The 24,689-nt window shown below is 36.9% G+C and overlaps 1 protein-coding gene across 1 annotated transcript in view; it reads left to right on the forward strand.

The window, feature by feature from the left end:
• Positions 1-16,431, forward strand: part of RFX7 (regulatory factor X7) — a 136,737-nt gene extending 120,306 nt beyond the window's left edge. Inside the window, exons 6-10 of the mRNA XM_047075070.1 lie at positions 1,550-1,666; positions 2,937-3,021; positions 3,784-3,991; positions 6,990-7,285; positions 8,985-16,431. Of these exons, the coding sequence (XP_046931026.1) occupies positions 1,550-1,666; positions 2,937-3,021; positions 3,784-3,991; positions 6,990-7,285; positions 8,985-12,257 (3,979 nt within the window). The 3' untranslated portion in view covers positions 12,258-16,431. The remainder of the gene's footprint in view (positions 1-1,549; positions 1,667-2,936; positions 3,022-3,783; positions 3,992-6,989; positions 7,286-8,984) is intronic.
• The last annotated feature ends 8,258 nt before the right edge of the window (positions 16,432-24,689 follow it).

The raw sequence follows: 24,689 nt of genomic DNA on the forward strand, positions 1-24,689 counted from the left end.
TACAGTGGTGAACCACATAGATATGGTCACTGCCCTGGTTGCACATATAGCCTAATGGAGGAGAAAAACGATAAGTAAATCAGCTGTTACATAATTATTATAAGTCATGAAAGGAAAGAAACAGAGCACACTCTTAGATAATATGGTGAGGGTGTCACAGGAGAGCGCTGCTTTAGATAAGTGTTGTTAGAGACACTTTTGAAATAACATTTGAGCTGAGACTTGAAGAATAAGAAAAATAATCTTTTCAGGTTATGTCAAGTCCCTGAGGTGCAAAAGAACCAACCTCATTTACATTTTCTTTCTGTGCTTATTTAAAACATAAAAATAACTGATTTAACTTGCTACTGGAATGGTTATGATTTGATGCAGTTCATTTAAATTGTCAGCACCCCAAAATAGTCACCTCTTCATTTTGTACCTTAAACCTGACCCTGAACCACTCAGTGTAACATGTAGTCTCAAGTTAAATATAACATATTAAATCTCTCCCAGTTTGGCTTCTTAAATTCAGGTCACTTTAGGAATGTTGCCAGTGTATTCAGCAGTTTACAAGAACTGAAGTCCCAGTTAACATTATACCCTGTTCACAGTCCTTCCAGTTGTTTTCCTTTGTTTCTTCTTCCTAAATCTCTTTTTGGCTCTTAGCTGCATGGCTTCATCAAGAAGCTGCTCTGGTCCATGCTGAATTAAGGGTGAGGTGGGGAAATTTGATGGGATTACTTTGGAATTCCTCTGACTTCCTCTTTGGTGTTTCTCAGGTAATGGTTCTCTCAGAGGCCAGCAGTTATGAGGAAGGCTTTGGTAGCCAGGACAAGATGTGGGCCTTGACCTGCTGCTGAACTGGTAGAGGAGGGATTGGCTTTATACCTATGACTGGCAGGTCTAGAGAAAAACAAAATACCTGATTCCAGTAGTAGTTAAGACTTGGCTTGTTTCCCTGTTCCCACTTGAAGTTACTGCCTTACAAAGTATTTTTTTCCTGGCAATAATAAAAGTGGTAGGGGTGAAGAGAGAACACTGGACCTTGGAATTTCTCTGTGCCTTCATTTTTTTTCCCCTTATCAGTAAAATGAGAGTGTTGGTATAGATGATCCCTAAAGTCCCTTTTAGGTCTAATATATCATGTTTCTCTTTTAAGCCATATAGTTTTGTTTCTGATGTCTGACTTACATAATGTGTATATTGGGAATTATCTCCCTATATATTAACTTGATACATATGTGGAAATGTCGAGTCCTACTGGTTGAGCTGGATATGCTCATTTCAGAGTGCAGGGTTGGATTGTAATTGGAAAACTTTGTACCACCAGTATCTCTTACTACAAGTTTTTTGTATGCTGTTGAAAGCAGTGGTATTGTATGCCCTGAGGATGAAACAAGCTAACTAAACCTGAGTTAGCCTCCAAAGAACAATCAATGAAAATTGTGGTGAATGACTTGAAGATGTGGTTTTTTATTTTGTCAGAGTAGTCAAATTGTATTGAAATAGCACTGTCCTATGTATTCTGAATTTTTTTGCTCTAAATTGGTACCTCCTTCTTTTGCAGGAGCTATTGCGACAATCTTGGTTACCATCCATTAAGTGCTGCTGATTTTGGAAAGATCATGAAAAATGTCTTTCCAAACATGAAGGCACGTCGCCTGGGCACAAGAGGCAAATCTAAATATCCTTTACCAGAATGGTTTTTAGTGATCTCTTTAGTAATCACTTATTACAGAACATCTGCTGTTGTAGTTCAACTAGCAACTATATTTAGAAATAAATTTAAGTCAACAGATACAAACAACTCTAAAGCTCTTAGTAGAATAATTGCAAACATTATTTTCCTGGCTATATATCAAACTGCCAGAGAAATAACAAATAGTGGTTTTAGGATTTTGATAGATTTCACCTTGTTCTGTCATTCTCGTGTGTTCTTACTGGTCTGATCTCCTTTTCTTCAATAATAAGAATTAACTGAGACATGCCAGAGTGCAGCAGTAATAAGTCATATCAATAAAAGTGGAGAAAGATGTTAGCTGTCTTCTTCCTGTAATTTTGAAACATAGGGATCTTCTTGGCAAAATGTACAACATTCAAGAAAAATTCTTGTGGAATTTGTACTGGAAGATTATATTCTCTTTAAAGTATTTTTCAGCCAACCATTTAAAGCCATATTAAAATTAAAGCCAGAGCATACAAAATGTCCCTCTTGTGACAGAGAAATGCTTAGTAGCAAACAGAAGGAAATGAAGATTAAGAACTTATTAAAGTCTTTCCTTCTCTTGGAAGAAGATTGTAAAATAGAGGGTCTCTGTATTAGAAAAACATTATTTCTCATTACTGAGCCCTTGGTCTTTTTCAAAGCACAGAAGCTCACTCCTGTGGAGATGAGAGGAAAGGGGAGGGAAGGGGCACTGCTCCAGGTGTTCTCTAGCCACTTGTTGCATGACCCATCATTGTTCCCTGTGTACAAACAAAAATGTCTTGATGGGTCTTTGGCATGTTACAGGTGATAATCCTGTGTGTTTCAGTGGAAAAAGAACTGAAAAGGTTAAAGCCCTTGTGACACTCTTTAAGAGTTGTTTTTGTCCCAGTGCCCTGGGCTAAAGTTTCCCTCTGGTGTGCCAGGTTTCCATCTGGATATTCCTTTCCTTCTGACCTGTTTGTTGCTGGTGGTTGGCACAGCCTATTAGGAACACTTATTCATAAAATTTATAACAGATGAAAATCATTTTGTTTCATTTAAGACAGTAACATTCTGCAGACTATTTCAGTTTGAAAAGAGTGAAAGTGTCCTGAGTTTATAATATTATGGTTGCTCTTACCGAAGAACTCTGAAAGTAGTTGTTATCTCATGTTGATTGTATTCTTATGTATGGCTACTTCTCAAATGCTAATTATATAAGTAGTTCATTTAATTTAGAATGCTTTAGACCTTAACTGTTTATTACATATTGCTACAGTGGACTAAGGAAAAAAGCCTTTGTTCACATGCCAACACTGCCCAATCTTGATTTTCACAAAACTGGAGATGGGGTAAGAATTCTGCCTTTTCTTTTTACTAAGTAGAGTCATGCCTTATTTTCAGCATTGAAAAGCATACTGCATAGTCTCCTTTTGATAAAACCAGGGACCAGGAACTATGCCTTTTACAAAATATGTAAGACAAAAAATTTAACAGTGGCTGAAAAATGTTAAAATATCTGACTGTGACAACATGGCTCATGAAATTAGGGGTAACAAAAATCTAAACTGGTTTCTAGATACATCCATGATATATATTGACAATAGGTATATTGTCAAGAGGAGAGATTAAGGTGTGGGATAATATATATATATATATATATATATATATATATATATATATATAGTATGAATGTCTTTTTTTTTCCTTTTTGATTTACTTATATATTTATCTAATACCACCTTGGTGTACAAAAGACTTGGGGTGGCCAAAAGTATAAAGAAGACAAAATATATAGCTAGTGGCATAGTTTGTTGTATTGATGTCAGAAGAGGCTTTTAGAAAGATTCACAATATCTCTTAGCCTTCATATATGTTTAACAACCATTTAAATGTTGTATTCATAGTGCTGCTGATAACTGTGCCCTGGTGGGATAGGGATAGGCCTCTTCTTTGCAAGGCTCTTATATGCCTGCCAGCAGGGCATTTTATATGACTTTGGCCCGACAGATATAGATTGCGTCTTCTAATTAAGAATATATGTCTTCGATGTGCTTCAGTTTAATTTCTCTGAGTTTTCTTTTATATTAACTTTTCCTTTTTCCTTCATTTAGTTGGAAGGAGCTGAACCTTCTGGGCAGCTTCAAAATATTGATGAGGAAGTTATCTCTTCTGCTTGCCGTCTTGTGTGTGAATGGGCCCAGAAAGTGTTAAGCCAGCCATTTGACACGGTCTTGGAATTAGCCCGCTTCCTTATAAAAAGTCATTATATAGGCACTAAGTCGATGGCAGCTCTAACGGTAATGGCAGCGGCACCACCAGGTACAAAATTACCGTTAATAAGCTAAAACTGACAGATATTACTATATTTTAGAGTTGATAGCAAAAAAAGAGTTTCACCAGAGAACTTCTTTGTCTTTTTAGTGTTTGTATGAGTTTACTGTCACTTCACTTAGCACTAAGTTCAGATGAATTTGTTGAGCCAACAAAAATAGTAGTAATTATAGTCATTTCATTGTAAAGCTTAAAGCTATAGTTTATTTTTCTATAGTACATTTCCCTGCTGAAACATGAAACTTTCAAGATTTCCCGGTTGATATTCCATTAATATTTTTATTGCTATTTTAAAATTCAAAGAATATGTACTTTTAAGTATATGTGTGTCTAAATTAATAAATATTAGATAAGATTAAATGTTTTAAATGACTTGCTAGATTCCTTTAGAAACTAATACTTAGGTTATTATAAAATATTATTAAATTTTATAAAATATATAAATTATAAAATGATAGTAGCGTTATTATAAAATAGCAAAAGTGATTTTTTAAAAATATATATTCAAATGAATATTTTTGTTTAAATAGGGATTTTTTCATTTGACAGTTTTAGGAAGTATTGGAATAAACGACTCTCTCCTAAATTAGTAACAAAGTATCTGTTTTGATGCAATTTTTAAATATCTCATTTCAGTCATACCTTATAAACTTAAGGAAAAGTCTAAGTTGTTATTACTCTAGGAAATTATAATTTCTGCGAAAAATATATTAATGTGAAACTTGTTTTCCAGAGATGATTCTTCTGATTGTTAAGTGTAAACAATTTTAAATCTACAATAGATTCATCCCAGCCAGAATTACAGTTCCTTAAATAACTTCACTTTTTAAAAATTTTAGTAGTTTTAACAATTGTCTTCCTTCCAGTTTATGTTTATCAGAAGATTTACATATTTGGGGGAGGGGTGTATAATTGTTCTGTCCTTTCATTTTATTGTCAATTGAGGACTCACTTCAAAATAATCTCTTACCAGAGCTTTGTCATGATTCTCTCTGTCTAGATTGTAAACTGTGACTTAAATCTGTTCGCTTACATATGAGCAGGAGAGTGCTTGGGTAGCCTTACCTAGCTAGGTAGCTTGTATATGTTACCTCATTTCTTCCCTCCAGCAGTCCTGGGAGGCATGTGATATTCATTCCCACTTTACAGATCAGGAAACAGGTTTAAGAAGGTTAAGTAATTTTGTCCATTGCCAGATAAGTAGTGGGACCAGGATTTGAATTCTGATTTGTGAGGTCTCACAGCCCAGGTTGGCTACATTACTATACTGTCTTCTTCGGGAAAAATGAGGTTTTAAAAGATAATGGGCCCTTCAACTTTCCGTGTTCTCTTTCTCCTGCCTCTACTGATACCCAATAAGTACTTTAATAAGCTGAGGACTTGGTAGGTATCAGGGAACATGATACGTTTCTTCCTTCCTTATTTTCACAAAGTCTGACTGAGAGAAGTGGTGAATGGATGAATGAATTTTTAAAGCAGAAGTGTAAAGAAAGATGTGTTTTTAAGCAAAAATACTAAAAATTTCATGTATAAATATATGTTTCACTTTGTGAAAATAGCTTGGGAAGTTGTTACTTTAGCAATTAATTATATCATTACTCAGAGCATTTTTAGACTCTTAAAATTTTGTTCTCAGCCATATTTTTTTATACCTTTTTTAATACCGTATTTTTTAATACCTTTGGTATTAATTTAATTTAATTTAATTTAATTAATTTAATACCTTTGGTAGTGATTAATGTTCAATCGTTTGAAGGTGAATTTGATTTTTTATAAAAATAGTCTCCATATTAAGAACAGGTTGTGTTACAAATGTCCTTTTTGTAAGTCAGCTGCTTGGAAATCATTCCTGTCCAGAAACCCTGGCAGGAGGGAGACATCTGAGCTTTGAGCCATTGGCAGAGGCTTTTGGGTGCAGGTGCTGAGAAGCCAGAGCTGAGGCTGGGGGCCAAGAGGGAGCAGTACAGTCTGAGATGGATTTGAAGAGGAAAAATTGGCACTAAGGTGATCAAAAGATGAGGGATTTTTGAGGAGTGAGCATGTGGGAAAAAGTTTACAGTCACTTCTTTTTCTCCGTCCTGTTCCCCCTCCCCAAATTGTTGATGAAAAGCAGAAACTAGGCTGGGGAAAGGAAAGGCAAGTGTACCAGCAGGATGGCGTGGTCCTCCCCTTTGCTCTCTGCTGTTTTTACCAACCACAGCTTAGTTTCTAATGATTGTAATGCTACACCCTAAATATGAAAAGAGCTTTTTAAAAAATTAACTGTATCACATCATCAGTCCTTAACTTAAAATTTATCTCTTGCTTGGTTTATCATTCGTCTTTTCTCACTGTTGCTGTTACTACTGCTTTAAAAAGTTTTCTCAGTGACACTTTTTCAAAATATCTTAACCTCAGTTTTATTCAGAAGCTCTGCTTATTTCTCCTATGTCATACTGGAATAATTGTATAGTAACAGTTAAAATAGTCCCTCTTTTTGTAAATTTCTGGTAGAATTAAAGACTTGTTTTCCCTGTACACATTTTTCTAAATATGAACGGTTTCAGCAAATATTTATTGAATACCCCTTGTAGGCTGAATATTTAAATCATGAAAATGCATGAATTTCTAATTAGAGAAGGTGGAAGGAAATTTCTGACATCTGATAAAATGCGAAACCTGCTCCCTTGGCATTTATTTATCTTAGCTTCTGCATATTTATGTCATAGCTACTACTCTTTTCAAAACCTTCATCTTGTTATTGCTGATTTAATTGAAACTGTCACCTCATTTGAACCATATTTTAAGGTGTCAGTGAAAACAGTACTGACAAATGCTTACAAACTGAAAGTGTAACCCTTATGTTTTATTAAGAGATTGTGAGTTAAAATTTGCTGGTTTTGGTTGCTTTGTCCAGTAGATGGCTACATATTCAAAGAAATTGAGTTGTAACTGCCTTCTGTAAAACAGAGTATTTATTTTAGCTTTCTTTTCTGTTTATTTTCAGGAATTAAAGGAATTACCCAGCCGTCTGCTTTTATACCTACAGCTGAGAGTAATTCTTTTCAGCCTCAGGTGAAGACTTTGCCTTCTCCTATTGATGCTAAACAGCAATTGCAACGGAAGATTCAGAAGAAGCAGCAAGAACAAAAACTACAGTCCCCTTTGCCAGGAGAATCCTCAGCAAAAAAACCAGAAGGCGCTACAACCAATGGAGTGACTAATCTTTCTAATGGAAATCCTGCAATCCTTTCTCCTCAGCCTATTGGTATCGTTGTGGCAGCTGTCCCTAGTCCCATTCCGGTAATATCATTAAATATTAGTGTTTGACCTCACTGGGATGGTGGGAGATCATTTGTTTAATTAAAAGGGGCACATGAGCGGTGCCTAGGTGGCTCAATTGGTTACGCATCTGACTCTTGGTTTTGGCTCAGGTCATGATCTCTCAGTTCCTTAGATCGAGCCCCGTGTCAGGCTCCACACTGACAGTGTTAAGCCTGGTTGGGATCTTGGGATTCTCTTTCTTTCCCTCTCTCTCTCCCCCTCCCCTATGCTCTCGCTCTCTCTCTCTCTCTGTCAGTAAAAAAATAAAGAAACTTAAAAAAAAAAGGTACATAAGAAGGAGGCAATTATAGGTATAGATTCAGTACAAATTAATTTTGTGAGCACATACATATTCAGCTTCAGTCATTTGTCTTTTAGTCACAGTATACGATGTTGATTACAAAGCAAGGTATATAATGAACATAAGTGAAAATACAGAGATTCAAGACATGCACAGTATGCATACATAACCAGTCAGAGCTTTATGTTAAAGAGGAGTCGTTTTCAGAATTGGTTCATCCCTAGCTAAGCCAAGATGATCAGTTGCAAACTTTTTTGGTTTTTGGTTTAAACTCTTCTTCTTTTTAACATTCAAATGGAGCAAAGTTGTAATACATATTGATAAACTTTAATGTAGACTTATAAGCTATGGCTTGCTGGACATAGGGCCTTGGACAAGTCTCCCTTAGCTATTCTGAGACCGTTTCCTTATTAACAAATAGAGATTATAGTCTTCTATCTCACATAACTGAGGTTATGATAAAGGGGCTTTTAAAATGAGAGTGCATGGGGTGCCTGGGTGGCTCAGTCAGTTAAGCGTCCAGGTCCAGGTCACGATCTTGCGGTTTGTGAGTTCGAGCCCCATGTCAGGCTCTGTGCTGACAGCTCAGAGCCTGGAGCCTGCTTCCGGTTCTGTGTCTCCCCCTCTCTCTGCCCCTCCCATGCTCATGCTCTGTCTTTCTCTGTCTCTCAGTAATAAATAAACATTAAAAATTTTTTTTTTAAATGAGAGTGCATCATGCTACAACAAAGTGGTATTTTATGTTATTATTGATGGTATTGTTGAGATATTTTATCAAATTTGTTTTTCTTATCATCATCATTATCATGTCATTAAAACGTGGTATACCTGGTAAGCATACTCTTATGCTATTCACTATGGAGAAAATTTGTGGAGGCAGTAGTTTTATCTGAGACCTTATCCACAGTGATTTAATTACTAATGTCCAAGGTAGATGCATTTACAGGACAGTTCCCCCACCATTTCCCCATGAGTGAGTCGTTTTCTTGGCCCAAAGGTAGATACCTTTATAGTTGCATGTTTCTTCAAGATTTTGTCATCTCTTCCTATCACCTCCTTAAAAATGATTATTTTGGCAAGTATTCATCACAAATGTGAAGTTTTTAGTCTTGTTTATTGAAAAGTATCTTAATGTTTTTCTTACATATTTTTATTTGATAACTATATTGCACTGTGTTGCATCTTTTATAATATTTCTGTGTCTGATACTGGTCTAACATCATACATATAGAGAACTCTCGTCTAAGAAAGGAACTGTTTTGTTTTTTTTTCTTAGCATTACATTTATTAATGCCTTCATACTATACAGATACGTGAATTGCTGTTTATATCCTAGACTCGTTAAATCTGACTTTTTTGTTTTCCACCTTTTAACAGGTCCAGCGAACCAGGCAATTGGTAACTTCACCAAGCCCAATGAGTTCTTCTGATGGCAAAGTTCTTCCCCTCAATGTACAAGTGGTCACTCAGCACATGCAGTCTGTGAAACAGGCACCAAAGACTCCTCAGAACGTTCCAGCCAGTCCTGGTGGGGATCGTTCTGCCCGGCACCGCTACCCTCAGATCTTACCCAAACCAGCTAACAGCAGTGCACTCACCATTCGCTCCCCGACTACTGTCCTCTTTACTAGCAGTCCCATCAAAACCGCTGTTGTGCCCACTTCACACATGAGTTCTCTAAATGTGGTGAAAATGACAGCAATATCTCTCACACCCAGCAACGGTAGTGCCCCTCTTAAACATTCTGCCTCAGTAAACAGTGCTACAGGAACAACAGAGGAATCAAGGACCATTCCACAGATCAAGAATGGTTCTGTTGTATCACTTCAGTCTCCTGGATCTAGGACCAGCAGCACCGGGGGATCATCTGCTGTGGAAGTCAAAATGGAACCTGAAGCATCATCAGATGAGCATCCTGCACAGTGCCAAGAGAACTCTGATGGGACAAAAGCTCCCAAAACAACACCTAGTGCCCTTTTGGGGCAGAAAAGTAATACAGATGGAGTAGTGCAAAAACCTTCAAATGAAGGTGTCACTGAAGTAAAAGCAACTAAGGTCTGTGACCAGAGGACCAAATGTAAAAGTCGCTGTAATGAAATTCCGCCAGGCACTTCAACAGGCAATAATCAAAGCACTATCACTCTCTCAGTTGCCACTCAGAACTTAACTTTCACCAGCACCAGCTCACCAGCTAATGGTGACTCAATAAATAAAGACCCTAAATTATGCACTAAAAGTCCAAGAAAGCGACTGTCTTCTGCATTGCAAGAGTCCCAGGTGCCTCCCATAAAGAAACCAATTGTGGAACAGCTTTCTGCAGTTATCATAGAAGGTCAGAAACCAGGCAGTGTTGAGAAGGACCAAAAGGTTCCACATTCAGGGAAAATAGAAAGTTCAACAGCCGGTGCTCAGATTCCTAGCAAGGTATCAATAAATGTCAATTCACACATAGTGGCAAATCGACCCTTGAATTCTGCTCTCATTGCTAGTGATTCAGCTTCCGAACAGCAAACACCATCATCATCTCCAGATATCAAAGTAAAACTTGAAGGGAATGTCTTTCTTTTGGACAGTGATTCAAAACCAGATGGCAGCTTTAATTCAAACGAATGGCAACAGGTCAGTAAGGATTCTGAGTTTATATCTGCTGGCTGTGAACAACAACAAGATATCAGTGTTATGACAATTCCTGAGCACTCTGATATCAATGACTTAGAGAAATCTGTTTGGGAATTAGAAGGAATGCCACAGGATACATACACCCAGCAGCTGCATAGCCAGATACAAGAATCTTCTTTGAATCAAATACAAGCACAGTCTTCAGATCAGTTACCTCTACAGTCTGAACTGAAAGAGTTTGAGCCTTCTGTTTCCCAGACAAATGAAAGCTACTTTCCTTTTGATGATGAGCTTACACAAGATAGTATTGTGGAAGAGCTAGTGCTTATGGAGCAGCAGATATCAATGAACAATTCTCATTCTTATGGTAACTGTTTGGGAATGGCCCTTCAGAGTCAGTCAGTAACTCCAGGAGCTCCAATGTCATCTCATGCCTCCAGTACCCACTTCTACCATCCAATCCATAGCAATGGCACTCCAATCCACACACCCACACCCACTCCTACTCCAACGCCCACCCCCACCCCAACCCCAACTCCAACATCTGAAATGATTGCTGGGTCTCAGAGTCTGTCCCGGGAGAGCCCTTGTTCCAGGCTAGCCCAGACCACACCTGTGGATAGTGCTTTAGGAAGTAGCCGACACACACCCATTGGTACTCCACATTCTAACTGCAGCAGTAGTGTCCCTCCCAGCCCTGTTGAATGCAGAAATCCGTTTGCATTTACCCCAATAAGCTCCAGTATGGCGTATCATGATGCCAGCATTATCTCAAGTAGTCCTGTGAAACCAATGCAAAGACCCATGGCCACACACCCTGACAAAACCAAGCTTGAATGGATGAATAATGGGTATAGTGGGGTTAGTAATTCGTCAGTTTCTGGCCATGGCATTCTCCCAAGCTATCAGGAACTAGTGGAAGACCGTTTCAGGAAACCTCATGCTTTTGCTGTGCCTGGACAGTCTTACCAGTCTCAATCCAGACATCATGACACTCATTTTGGTCGTTTGACTCCTGTCTCTCCTGTGCAGCATCAAGGTGCCACTGTAAGTAACACCAACAAACAGGAGGGTTTTGCAGTCCCTGCCCCTCTTGATAATAAAGGAACTAATTCATCTGCCAGCAGCAACTTCAGGTGCCGGAGTGTGAGCCCTGCTGTTCATCGCCAACGTAATCTTAGTGGAAGCACCCTGTATCCAGTATCTAATATCCCCCGATCTAATGTGACCCCCTTTGGAAGTCCAGTAACCCCAGAAGTTCACGTTTTCACAAATGTTCACACAGATGCATGTGCCAACAACATAGCTCAAAGAAGTCAATCAGTTCCATTGACGGTCATGATGCAGACAGCCTTCCCGAATGCTCTTCAGAAGCAAACAAACAGTAAAAAAATAACCAGTGTTTTGTTGAGTAAACTTGATTCTGACAATGATGATGCAGTAAGAGGTTTGGGCATGAACAACCTGCCCTCCAATTACACAGCCCGGATGAATCTCACTCAGATTTTGGAAACTTCCACTGTTTTTCCTAGTGCCAATCCACAGAATATGATCGATTCCAGCACTTCTGTTTATGAATTCCAAACACCATCTTACCTCACTAAAAGTAATAGCACCGATCAGATCAGTTTTTCTCCTGAAGATAATCAAGCACAATCAGAAATCGGAGAGCAACAATTAGATTTCAATAGCACTGTTAAAGACCTGTTGAGTGGAGACAGCTTGCAATCCAACCAGCAGCTGGTAGGTCAGGTAGCGTCTGATCTCACTAATACTGCGTCTGATTTCTCTAGTGATATCAGGTTGTCTTCTGAGCTCTCAGGCAGCATCAATGATTTGAACACTTTAGACCCAAATCTACTGTTTGATCCAGGGCGTCAGCAGGGACAAGATGATGAAGCTACACTGGAAGAATTAAAGAATGACCCATTATTTCAACAAATTTGCAGTGAATCCATGAGCTCTATGACTTCATCAGGTTTTGAGTGGATAGAAAGCAAGGACCATCCTACTGTTGAAATGTTGGGTTAAATAGTGTTTTATAATATGTAGCACACTGTATCTAAAGACATATGTATTGTATTTGTCTTAATGGAAGTGCCTCCCGCAGCAGAAACACTTAACTATTAATTGTGACATTTTAAAAGAGTTTGCTGCAGAAGTGGTTTCTTCTTCAGTAGGAAATGGTTAGACTTGCCTCAGTTCTTAACAAGTTTCTGAAGACAGTAGGCTGTAGGAGAACAAGTATTAGGTTTTAAATTTTATAATGTTGCCCCATGTAATCACATTGTTGGCTAGTAAGCAATTGACTAACCAGCTTTTACAAGAGCAGTCTAGATCTTTATTTTGTGTGAGTTCATTTTAATTCATCAGTTGATCTGCACAGAATGTAGAGGAAACCATTGATTTTAGGTATAGGCTATTTTTTTGTTGTTGTTGGCATTATCTTTTAGATATGAAATCATAGCTAAGGTAAATTGTAGAGAAGAAGGTCTTCCTTGAAACAGGGATAATATTCAGGTTATTATCGGTATTTAGGCTTGAAGCATAGAGCTACTGTAGAATGAACAAAATCTCCGTAGGGCTTTCTGGGACTTCAGTACCATTTGCACCTGCATTTTGAAGGGCTTAAATAGAAAATAATGGAAAATTAAATGTTAATTTAAGGAAAGCAAAAGCTGCACTAAAATTTTTAAAAGGAAAAACTAGTAGCCATTTATATTTGTGACTTTGCATTAGTCTTATTTTAAAATTTAATTTCACTATGGAGCCAGCACACACACAGAGACCTGCATACACGTGTGAGTGCACGCGCACACACGAGAACTCCAAACATTGTAGAATCTATTACTAGGATAAATACAAGCATGTTAGAAAAACATTTTATGTTTTATTGTTTGGAAATTGAGATAGGGGAATTTAGAAAGAATAAAAGCATTTTCTTAGTTCTATCACAACGGCTACCTGCACATATTAAAATTCTATTTAAGATTTAATTTGAAGTTTTTTAATTATAATATTCTTAAGTCCTCAATTTAGTGACTGACTCCTTCACTCCTGAATATAGTAATACATGTTGATCATGGGATCCAAATAAACAGGAAGGAGATGACATAAAAAACAAACAAACATTTCGCCACCTAAGGTCTGAAGCCACAAATCTTTATGTCTCTGCTAAAGGGGACATCAATAGTACTTGAAGAAGAGGAGCATTTTATTACATGCTTAATTTATTTATTGTGATAACCACAATTGCAAAAGAAGCACTCAGGATTTGTTTTAAAATGTTTCTCTGTTTGGCTCCCATTTTGTTTTATGAGTAATTATTTATGGATTTCTTGTTGACACAAATCTGCTCACTAGTCCGCTCCATTTGAGTGAATTTAGGATTTCTTTCAAATAGATTTCAAAATTGCCATTAAGTTTTTAAAGCTAACATTAAACCATTGCTATGCTACTTTGAGCCTAGCTAAGCTTTCCTTTACCTTAATTAGCAAGCCAATGAGAAGACTACAATCAATGAATATTTAACAAATGTGATGAAGGGTTTAATTTAATAAGGTTTCATTGCTCAATAAATTTGCAAGGTAGGGTATTAACATATTTTGATAAATAAACGGTGCTAGGGTTGGCTCAGAGGTTTATATACTGATATGTCCTAGTTATTGGCGTTTGTGTGTGTTTGCTGTTATTTGATTTAATGATCTGTTAGGTATTTTTTTCTTGATGCTAATTATTTCTTCACTGTACATTGAGACACAGCACTACTGCACACCAAAGTATGCAATACCCAAAGGAAACTGTGTGATTTCTTTTAACAAATGATGGGAGCCTTTCTAGATGAGATACTCTGAAAAGGAGATTTTGAGGCCATTCTAATCCCTTGTTTACATTATTAGCTTCCTACTAATATAAAAATAATGGAAATCTTTTTTTATAAAAATATAAAGACTGGAGGATTTTTAACCCTCTGTACAGTATTGCAGCAAACACTTTAAATTTGGCTGAATTCGTCCAGCAAACTTTCTGGGGTTCATATATTGCACTAAATTTGTTGAACCTGTGGTAGGCACATCTCTTAGGATAAATGCAACCAATACAGTCCACAGATTAAACTTTTTAAATGTGTTTCATTATGAAAAGACAAAATGTCATCAAAGTGACAGATAAAATTGTCTTATGTAGCAATGTGCATTGATCTCAATGAGATATTTCTATTTCTTATTCTCTTACATGAGAATATTACAGCAGGAAGAATTAAGTTTAGTTTGCTTCACCATGTTAATACATGATCACAAAATGTGCATGAGTGTTATTGACTTATCTTGTACAGTACTAGGTATTCCTGTAACCACTTTTTTTTTTTCTTGGCTGTATTGAAACTGGTTCAGTGTTAACCAGGCAAGCATAGTTATTCACGAGTTATTTACTTTTTTATGTTGACTAATTCTGCTTAGTTATTGTTGAATATGTTCTTTTCTCAGATTATTTTCATTGTTTTCATGTTTAAAACATTTTTCATACTGTTTATCATGATAAGACTTCATGAAGTAAATAATTTTGCATATAATTGCAATAAGCACTGACTTTTGAACTGAAAAGAAGGAAAGTGTTTTGTTTTTTTTTTTTTGTGCAGTGCATCTGAGGTTCATATAATAGTCTTGTACTATAATGTGCTTTACTACACCATAAATGACAAAAAACAAGCCCTGTTTCATGTTTTCATTTAGTGCAAAAAGTCAGATTTCCCCAGTGTTTTGTTGTCTGTTGTACCTGCTGAAACTCCAGTAGTTGAATATTGCAGTAGCATTTCAGTTCTCTTTTTTTATTGAAAGTGCTCAAAAATTGTTTTTTAAATGTTTTCAAAAACAATTAAAAACATTTTATATTAAACTGACTGGGTCTTAAGGTGATTTGTGGGATCCATCTTACATAGGCAGTGTGCCGTTTTCAAACAGACCTGATGCCATTCTTCCTTAGATCTCATGAAATTCATAGAAATGGATAAAAATCAGCACAAGGCTGAACAGGGCTGCTAATCTTCTCTCTGTTATTAATCCAACAGGATACACAGGTCTGATTTTATTCATCAGAACTCTGCTGTTCACTTAGGATTTATTACTGATGAGTGGTAAATGGCACGGAGCTTTATGTTATCCCCAAACATCTTTGCTTTTGCTGGTTCACATAATGTTTGCTTTAAAGTGCTAGTCTGTGGAGTACCTAGGTATGTATATTTTTGAAGCTTTGAATAGAAGTATAGTAGGAAAAAAGTGGAGAAAATTCTGAAGCACAAGTGTGCCCAAAGCAGCATCGACATTTTGGTGAGCCAGAAATACAAAACACACTGAACTTGTAAACTGGAACCTGAGCTGTAGGTATGGAATCAGAAAGAAGCATACAGAAATTTCAACTCAAAAAAGGAAGAAGAAGAAAGACATTTCAACTCCTAACTCCTACAGAGTAATGAAACCAGGGTCTGAGATGGAGTTTCCACACTCTTTTGAAATAACTGCATCAACAACCAGTGCCTGGGGCTATATAACTTATATTGTAGCCGGGACCTGAGCCAAACAGGCTGTTCATCCGTGTGATCTGTGACGGCCCCACTAACACTACAGGACTGTAGCCATGACTGGGCAGTTGGTAGAAGCAATTATAAAAAGAAAGAAGAGAGTAGCGATTGAGAATGGGAGAGGGAAAAGCAGGAAGACTCCTACACAAAATGAGCCTACAAACCAAAATTGTAAAGTACTTGAAGAAAATGAAACTAATCCTAAGAAAGGCAATCTGCACTTAAATAAAAGTAATGAACTACCTAGATGTTGACTTAAAAAATAGGTGTGTTAGGATTCTCAGTAACAAAAAGTTGTTTTAATAAGAGCAGGTAAACAAAACAACTAGTGGATATAGTGAACCGATAAAATCTGGGGGAAAAATACTGTGTATCTGAGGTGCTTTGGGCTGCACATAACAGGAAACCTAACACTGGCTTGAACCATAAAGACATTTAGCTTAATTTTGAAGATAGGAGGTTCAGGGTCTCATTCAGTGGCTCAATGTTCTAAAAAATGTTGAACTCTTAAGAACTCGGTTTCTGTTGCATTATCTTCAGCTTTGCTTTTCCGTGTCTATTGGGTCATGGTCACAAGGTAACTGCCATACCTCCAAGTTTTATATCTGCATACATCCCAAAGAAGGTGGTAAGAGCAACTCCCAGCTTTGTACCAAAAAAAAAAAAAAAAAAAAAAAAATCCTTACCGGAATCTCCTATTAGACACTCCCTCCTCACCCTCCAACCCCTCATTTAGTCTTGTTGGGCGAAACAAGATCAAAGGTCTACCTGAAAGCCAGTTAGCTTAGATTTTGTTTTTAATGTTTATTTATTTTTGAGAGTGAGCATGCAAGAAGGGGAGGGGCAGAGAGATGGGGAGACAGAATGAAGCAGGCTCCGAGCTGTTGGCACAGAGCCCGACATGGGGCTTGAACTCATGAACCGTGAGATCATAACTTGAGCCAAAGCCAGACTGAGCCAGCCAGGCACCGCTAAAGTGGGTTCTATAACCTGGGAAAGATACTAGGGACTCAAGATCTTGTGCCCACATTAGAGGGGCTCACAGTCTTGAACTAATTACATGTTTTTCGAGATGTACCAATTTTAGATAGATGTGTGTGTGTATCCCAATACAATATGCTATATAGAAGAAAAGGTGAGAATTCACACTCTGAGGAGCCAAGAACAGGGCAAAAGGATGATAATAAGGACTACATTTAGAAATAGCTGTTTACTGGTGTAAACTGGTCTCCTGCCTTCCCTCTCTGAGTTAAACAATCGGGTATTAGTTTCATAAATGCAAATTGCCTAAGCACCTATTATGATAATAGAGCCAAAATTTTTATTTTGCTAAATATATGAAGTAGAGATTGATTTTGATGTTCACTGCTATAAATGAATTTTTTTTAATAGAATGGGATCATTTATCAGTATCTGAATTTTTTTTTAATATGTATATGACCAGCCCTGAAGCTATAATCAATCTGCTTCCGAGGCTGGAAGGGTAAAAACAAAAAGGCTAGTCTTTTTAATATAAATTTTATTTCTAAGAAGTACTTAATTTTAGAGAGAAGGGAGAATAAATAAAATGTATCATGAGAATGGTATTAGTATACATAGACTATTTCCTTGCATGAGAACTTCTATTAAGTATTTTGCACATACTCTCATTTCCTCATTGGAATAATTCTGAAAGAATATCATTTTTCAAGTGACAGAATTTTAGCTTGGGGATTAACTGGTAGTGGTAGCAGCTAATAACAGGAAGAGCCAGGATTATAACTTGGTTCCAAAGCCTAGTTCTTAACCATTATGCTGTACTTAAAATATTTGTTCAAACTACCTACTGTAGTAGTTTGATTTGGTGGCTTTTGTGACATTTTTATTCCAGCTTAAAATTTAGAATTAGGTTTGATTTTGTGGGGATTTTATTTCTCTTAAACCTCCAATGCTTACATCTCTTACACTTCTTTTCACTTTTGTTGCTTTGGGATTTTACCTGTGTTTTGTAACTTTAAGTTCCTTTTCCTCACTTCTCCCCATAGAAATACATGCCCTAATGTATTGGAAGTCAAGGGAGAAATAAGATTTAAATACAAAATTGGATTTTACACACAACTTTTCAAGTACATTTCTTAGAGGTATACCTAACCATTGATTTTTAAACCACTTTTAAAATTTCTTCAGGAAATAAAAACTAGGCTGTTTGTTGAACAAATGACAGAGCATCTAAACTATGCCTGTCTCTGTGCCTGGAGAAGACACCTGCCATTTTGAAATTTTACACAGTATAATGTGAAGACTCAAACAGGATTTCAGGATGCAATGAGGTCACTGTAGCAGAGACTGCTGTTTGCCACTAGGCATCCGCAAGAGACCACATTCACCAGTTTCCCTTGTAGTTAAGTGGAGCCACTTAACAAAGTACTCAACCAAAACGATGTCATCAAAAGGTTTGTGTGCAAATTGCTTTGAAGTGTACTTGCCCTCCTTCCTCCCTGCTGGCTGGAATGCACATGTGATTAGTAGAACTCTAGAAGCTCCCTTGGTCTTTGAGGTAATGCCACACACTAGGGATGATGGAGTAACAACATGGAAGGAGCCCAAGCGTCTGATGACACTGAGGGAAGCTGTGCTGACTGCTTGCCCCTGAATGTGTTTTACATGACAGAGCAATTTCTTCCTGGTTTAAGTCACAATTATTTTGACCATGCTGTCACTCAACACAAATCCCAATTATAACCCAGTGTAGCCACAGAAGGTTTTCAGCAATAGTGGGAAATGTTCGATTAGCATGAGGATCACTAAACCATCATGGATTCCCCTGAAGAATGGCAAACTGCATCTCTTTTTCATTGGAATTGGTAAATTATGAGAGGATCTTAAGAAAGAATACCCTGATTTTTAGCACAGTATTTGAATATGGTTTCATTGCGGTCCAAAAAAAAAGATAAAATTAGGTGGATTATAGATTGCTTAAACGACTGAAGGGAATTAATGAATCAAAGTGAAAAGCATTACAACATTCTGGTCTTTGATTTCAGACCTGGTTTTAAGACTCAGCTCTGCCAATTATAACCAGGACTCTGGGCAAGTTGTTTGAATATGTGTTATGGTATCCATCGAGAGCATTTTCTAGTGGTGGGCCACATGATTTGGGCCTGTTTAGTATTTGTCCCAATATCTTGAACGAAGACAAAAAGTTTTCTATGGCAGATCCTGTGGACTGGCTTGCTCAACTTCTGTTCCAGCCTCTTCCTGGTATGCAAATCCTGGGGATCAAAAAACTACATTTTTTTTTTACTTCATCATAGCTTAGGTTCTGGATATGAATTACATTCTATTAAATTCATTCCTGAAAACCCCGGCAGATGAAAATGAAGCAGAAGCTATCCTACTTGTTTTCAGTGACTTCCTTGCAAACAAGCTCACTGTGACAAAGTTTTCAGCAGCCATGTGTTTGAGTTCATTCTTGAGATTCTTAACTCTCAAGGGACCACATTACACTGCCAAGTCTCCAGTTCTGTGAATGTCAAGAAGCAGTCAAGAGGTGGCGGTGATGACAGCAAGCAGCAGTATCCGCACCTTCCTGGTCTGGCTTCCCCATCGCTGGAGCGACTCCAAGTATGAACTTATTTCTTTGATGGTCAAATACCATGTTGTTCTAGGAGTCGTTTTTGGAGGCACAGCCTAACATTTATGTATAAGCACCAAATTCCCTGTATTAAATTCTGCTTAAAATACCTAGAATAAGCATTTCCTACTTAACTCTTAACATATGCCCGTAGGCTAGGAGTCCAGAACATCAAAAATCTAGACCTAGCTCTGTCATTCTTTTCCCCTTTCTGTATTTATTAAGAATAAAGATCACTGCCCTGGTTACTTCCCAGAATCTTTTATGAAGTTCAGTAGCATATGACCATATTTTGTAAACCCTGTGTATAAGCTATTATTGTTATAAATGCCTACATAAAAGGATAGACATTTATCTAAGAGTGGGGGAAAATTCTTCTTTTCAGCGCTTAAGTGCTATGTTGTACTTGAAGCCACAAACTAACATCCATCAGGAATTAAAATAAGAATGTTTATTCAGACAAAGGGCTGAACTTTGTATTTAGGTAGATGGCCGTAAACAAGAAATTACTTAATAAAATTAACTTAGGCCAACCTGTTGTCATCTGATCACATTTGTTTAACTAGTATCTACATAGATAATTTAAATCATGAGATTTCTTTTATTTGAATTTCACATATTTGAAATGCACACTTTAAATATCCTACACAAATCCATCCCTAGTTCAATATGATCTCTTAATTTTTCACAATCTAACCTCACCTTCAGAATGGTTCTGAAATGGCTGTCTCAAAAATTACTGGTGATTTTGTAATTGTGACACTATTCTTTTGTTTCTTTGACTTTGTATTCTGATTCACTCCCTTTCCCACCCCCCCCCCACAAGTCTTCATTCTTGGTTTCTTTCAGGTATCAGCTTCCACTGCCTATTATTTAATATAGAAGTCCTTTGACATTTACTATTGGCTTTTCTCCTTTTATTCAATTACTCTCTCTCCTTGGTCATTTCAAACACTCCTACAGCTCTACCTGATGGCTTCCAAATCTAAATTCTCAGATTTGACCTCTCTCAGATATGACTCTCAGTCTCGAAATCTAAATGCCCCCAAATTGAAATGCACTCTCTTAGGGGCGCCTGGGTGGCTCAGTCGGTTAAGTGTCTGACTCAATTTCTGTTTAGGTCATGATCTCACCATTCATGGGTTCAAGCCCTGTGTCAGGCTCTGCGCTGACAGCGTGGATCCTGCTTGGGTTCTCCCTCTCTCTCTCTCTCTCTCTGCCCCTCCCCAGCTTTCTCTCTCAAAAAATAAAAATAAAAAGTTAAAAAAAAATTCATTCTCTTTCCCCAGCCTTCACCTCTTCCTATTACCTGCTAATTATCATCATCGCAGTCACCCAGCTGAAACTTCCGTGCCCTTCCCTTCATCCTCTCCTCAACATCAAATTAGTTTCCAAGTCTTATATCTTTGAAGTACTTATCTCTTTGTTCCTTCATCTCCTGATCCTGCCTTGGTACACGATGCATTTCTCACCTGAGGATTACTGAATTCTCTAATAATTTCTATGGAGTGTCACCATAAAAATATTTAACTCAAAAGTCTTTGATATTCATTAGTCCATATTCTTCATATATATAAACAATAACCAGTTAGAAGATATAATGCAAGAGAAGACCCTTTTTATGGTAGCAACCAAAAAAGTTAAATATCCAGGCATAAACTTAATAAGAAATTATGCAAACTTTATATAAGGAGAGCTTTTTAAACACTTCTACTTGAAAGACACAAGGTAGACCAGAGGAAATGAGATGAGAAACTGTTCTTAGATGGGAAGCCTCAATATCATAAAGATATCAATACTTCCTAACTTAATTGTTAAGTTTAACATGATCCCAACAAAAATGAAAATGGTTATTTTCTGGAGCTAGACAAGTTGAATATATATTTAAAATAAGAACATAAACAATTATAGTACCAAAAATAATCTGGAAGAAAAAAAAACAAAGTTGTGTTTGAGGGGATAACCCTACAAGGTTTTAAATATGCCAAAACTCCTATCAGTAAAGTCAAATTAAAAAATTGTGGGAAGATATCTTTGTGACCCGTATCACATAAAAAGGGGTAATAACTCTAATATTAGGAAAGAGCTCTTAAGAGGAGGAAGAGAGAAACCAGAAACCCAATAGAAAGTGGACAAAAGATATGAAACAACTCACAGAAAAAGAAATTCTTAAGCATGAAAAACAAATGATCAACATGTTTCATAAAAAGAGAAATACAAATTAAAACTATATCAAGTTACCACTTCTCACCTATCAGGTTTGCAAAAAGATCTGTTTGACAGCATCCTCTGTTGGAAACATTGTGGGAGTATGGGCATTCAATATTGTTTCCTTGCACAGTTTCTGAAGAATCTACTAGAGAACAAACTTCAGACATCCAAATGACTAGAGACACATCGACATGAGGACTGGTGGTGAGCATTAAGTACCTATTTACTTGCAAAACAAAGAATACATGAAAGTTAAGGAAGAAAGAATATACTATGTATTGAATATATATCTGAAAATGTTTATAAAATGCAACTTTAGAAAATGGAGAGGGCATATGCAAACAACTTTTTAACTTTATAAACGATATTGGTGGTGGTAGAATGGGTGATTTTGCTGAGACTGTTGTGTGTATAGTGCAAGACAATGCAAACAATAACTGATAGTTAATTCTGTTATCTTCCCTGTTGTCCCTGAGAACCTGGATTCTCAAATGAAAGGGGATACCCATGTAAGACAGAAGATGTTAAGTAATAATAATAATAATAATTAAGAAGAAGAAGAAGAAGAGGAAGGATTCTGAAAGTATCAGAATGAACTCATGGAACATCTTCCCATACAATAGTAAGGAAGCTACCAAAGACTACTGAGGCCATGTCAAAAGGACTTAGGAGCCAACTTGAAGAAGCTGCCACTGGCCAAAGATGGGATAATTGTTAAATAAGGATAATCATTTCAGTGGCTTTTATTTATTTTTAATTTTTTAAAATGTTTTTATTTTTGAGACAGAGAGAGACAGAGCATGAGCAGGGGAGGGGCAGAGAGAGAGGGAGACACAGAATCCAAAGCAGGCTCCAGGCTCTGAGCCGTCAGCAGAGAGCCCGACGCGGGGCTCAAACCCATGGACCGTGAGATCATGACCTGAGCGGAAGTAGGACGCTTAACCGACTGAGCCACCCAGGCGCCCCTCAGTGGCTTCAAACATTTAAAATATGTTTAAATCTTTGAGTTTTAAGGATCCTAAAAGATTAATTGCTCTCCTTTTGAAGATGGTAGGCAACCAATCACTATTTTTAACTTTGGGTAAAGGGAAGGAGTTCAATACTTATTGTGCCTTTCCTATGTGAGCTGTACCAATGGGTAACTGAGTAATAGATGAGGGGGAGTTGCTCTGTATAGAAATATTCTAGCTAAAAAAATAATGGAGTGATAAAATTGATAAATCATCATTTTGCAATCCCTAATGAATTGAAATGGTCTAAACAATAGGCATCAATGGCTACTAATACCATGAAAAGAACAACAGAAGAACATAACCCACAATGAAGTAGTCTTGCCTCTAAAAATTAAACTGAAATCTAATCAAGTCTCTATATCCAAGTACCAATTGATGGGAGGTACGTAGATTATGAAACACTGTATGATGGGGATGCAATCAGTAAAAGCCAGAGTCTAGGAAAACTAAAAATCAGTCAAGTTTCTTCAACAAATTCTACAAGGGGAAAAAAAAAAGAGTAATGGAAGCAGAACTTGTAAACTTTTTAAAGAGCCATATGAAAATTCGTATTAAATAAAATAGATGAAACTATAGTTTTTAGAGATGCACATTTAAGTGAGAAAATATAAAGAAAAGCAAGGAAATGATTACCATAAAAATCAGAATCAGTGGACAGAAAGAGGGCTTCTGGGGTGGCTGCCAAAGTTCTGTTTCCTTACGTAGGTGACGGTTACAAGGGTGTTTGCTTACAGTAATTTATTAAAGTACTAATTTATTTTATGTGACTTTCTGTATCTGTGTTATATTTTTCAGTTTAAAATTTTTTTCAGGTACTATGTTAAAAGTTGACAGTTTAAGGAAATTCAGGATAACCCAATAACTCTACATGACTCAGAAACTTTTTCTTTAGTGAAAAATTCTAGGTAATAAGTGTGGAAAGAGTGATAAAATTAGAGAGTCACCATTTTACAACCCCTAGTGAAATAGAAGTTTCAGGCAAAGGTCATCGATGAATGAAACCAATAGGTAGTAGATAGGAAATTGTTACCACCTGAATGCACTGATCAATCTTAGGATTATTATTAATAAATGTAGGGCAAGCAGACATCAGGTAATTTCCATTTGTAAGAAATTCAGGACATAGTAAAAGAAGTTAACACCACCGGGAAGCAACTGGACCAATCCAGAATTGGAAACATTCTACGGAACAACTGACATGGTTTCCTCAACAAGTCAATGGCATAAAGAGAAAAAAAAAAAAAAAAACTGGGATGAGGAGGGCTGCTATGGATTAAAATAGATTTAGGAGCTATAAAAACCACATGCGATGTGTAGACCTTGTTTAGAACATGATTCAAACAAACCTGCTTATAAAGACATTTTTGAGATAATCAGAGAAATTTTAATGTGGGCTGGGTATTAATCGATCCCAAGGAATCATTAGGTGTGATAATCGAATTTTGTTTGTACGAATATGTCCATACTCTTTAAAGATGCATACTAAAATATGTAGAAGTGAAAACACAGGATGTCCAGGATTTACTCTGAAATACTTCAGTAAAAGGAGGATATAAGAAGAATGATAAAATCTTGACAATTTAGTCTGGATCTGAGTTTATACAGACTCATTGTTTTGTTTTGTTTTTACTTCTGTATATGTTTGAACATTTTTAATTTAAAAGGGTTTTTACGATTCTCCATTCTATTAAATAAGAGATTTAAAATACATAACTTTAAGTGCGATCTCCCTTGGGTGGTATACACAACACTGTACAATCAGTTCCTTCAAGTTGTGTGAGCTGAAAAGGGAGCAGGGATAGTTTCCCTAAAGGAAAATCACGGTGCTCTTTCCAGAAGAAGGGAGTCAAAGCTAGGCAAAAAACATAATAGATGCTCACTATTGTTCCCATGAAACTTTTTGAGCTCCATCTTAAATAATGTATCCAGCCAAACAGAACCACTTGCTATTTCCTGAATAGAGCACACACTCCTATGCCTCTAAATGTTGCTCAGGCTATTCTATTTTTTTTTAATAAGAGTCATTCATATTTGGGGCGCCTGGGTGGTTC

This window comes from Lynx rufus, unplaced genomic scaffold (assembly GCF_022079265.1).
Source record: "Lynx rufus isolate CCGP_SWC_20201006 ecotype Redwood Valley unplaced genomic scaffold, mLynRuf1.p SCAF_13, whole genome shotgun sequence".
In the NCBI taxonomy this organism is placed as follows: Eukaryota; Metazoa; Chordata; class Mammalia; order Carnivora; family Felidae; genus Lynx; species Lynx rufus.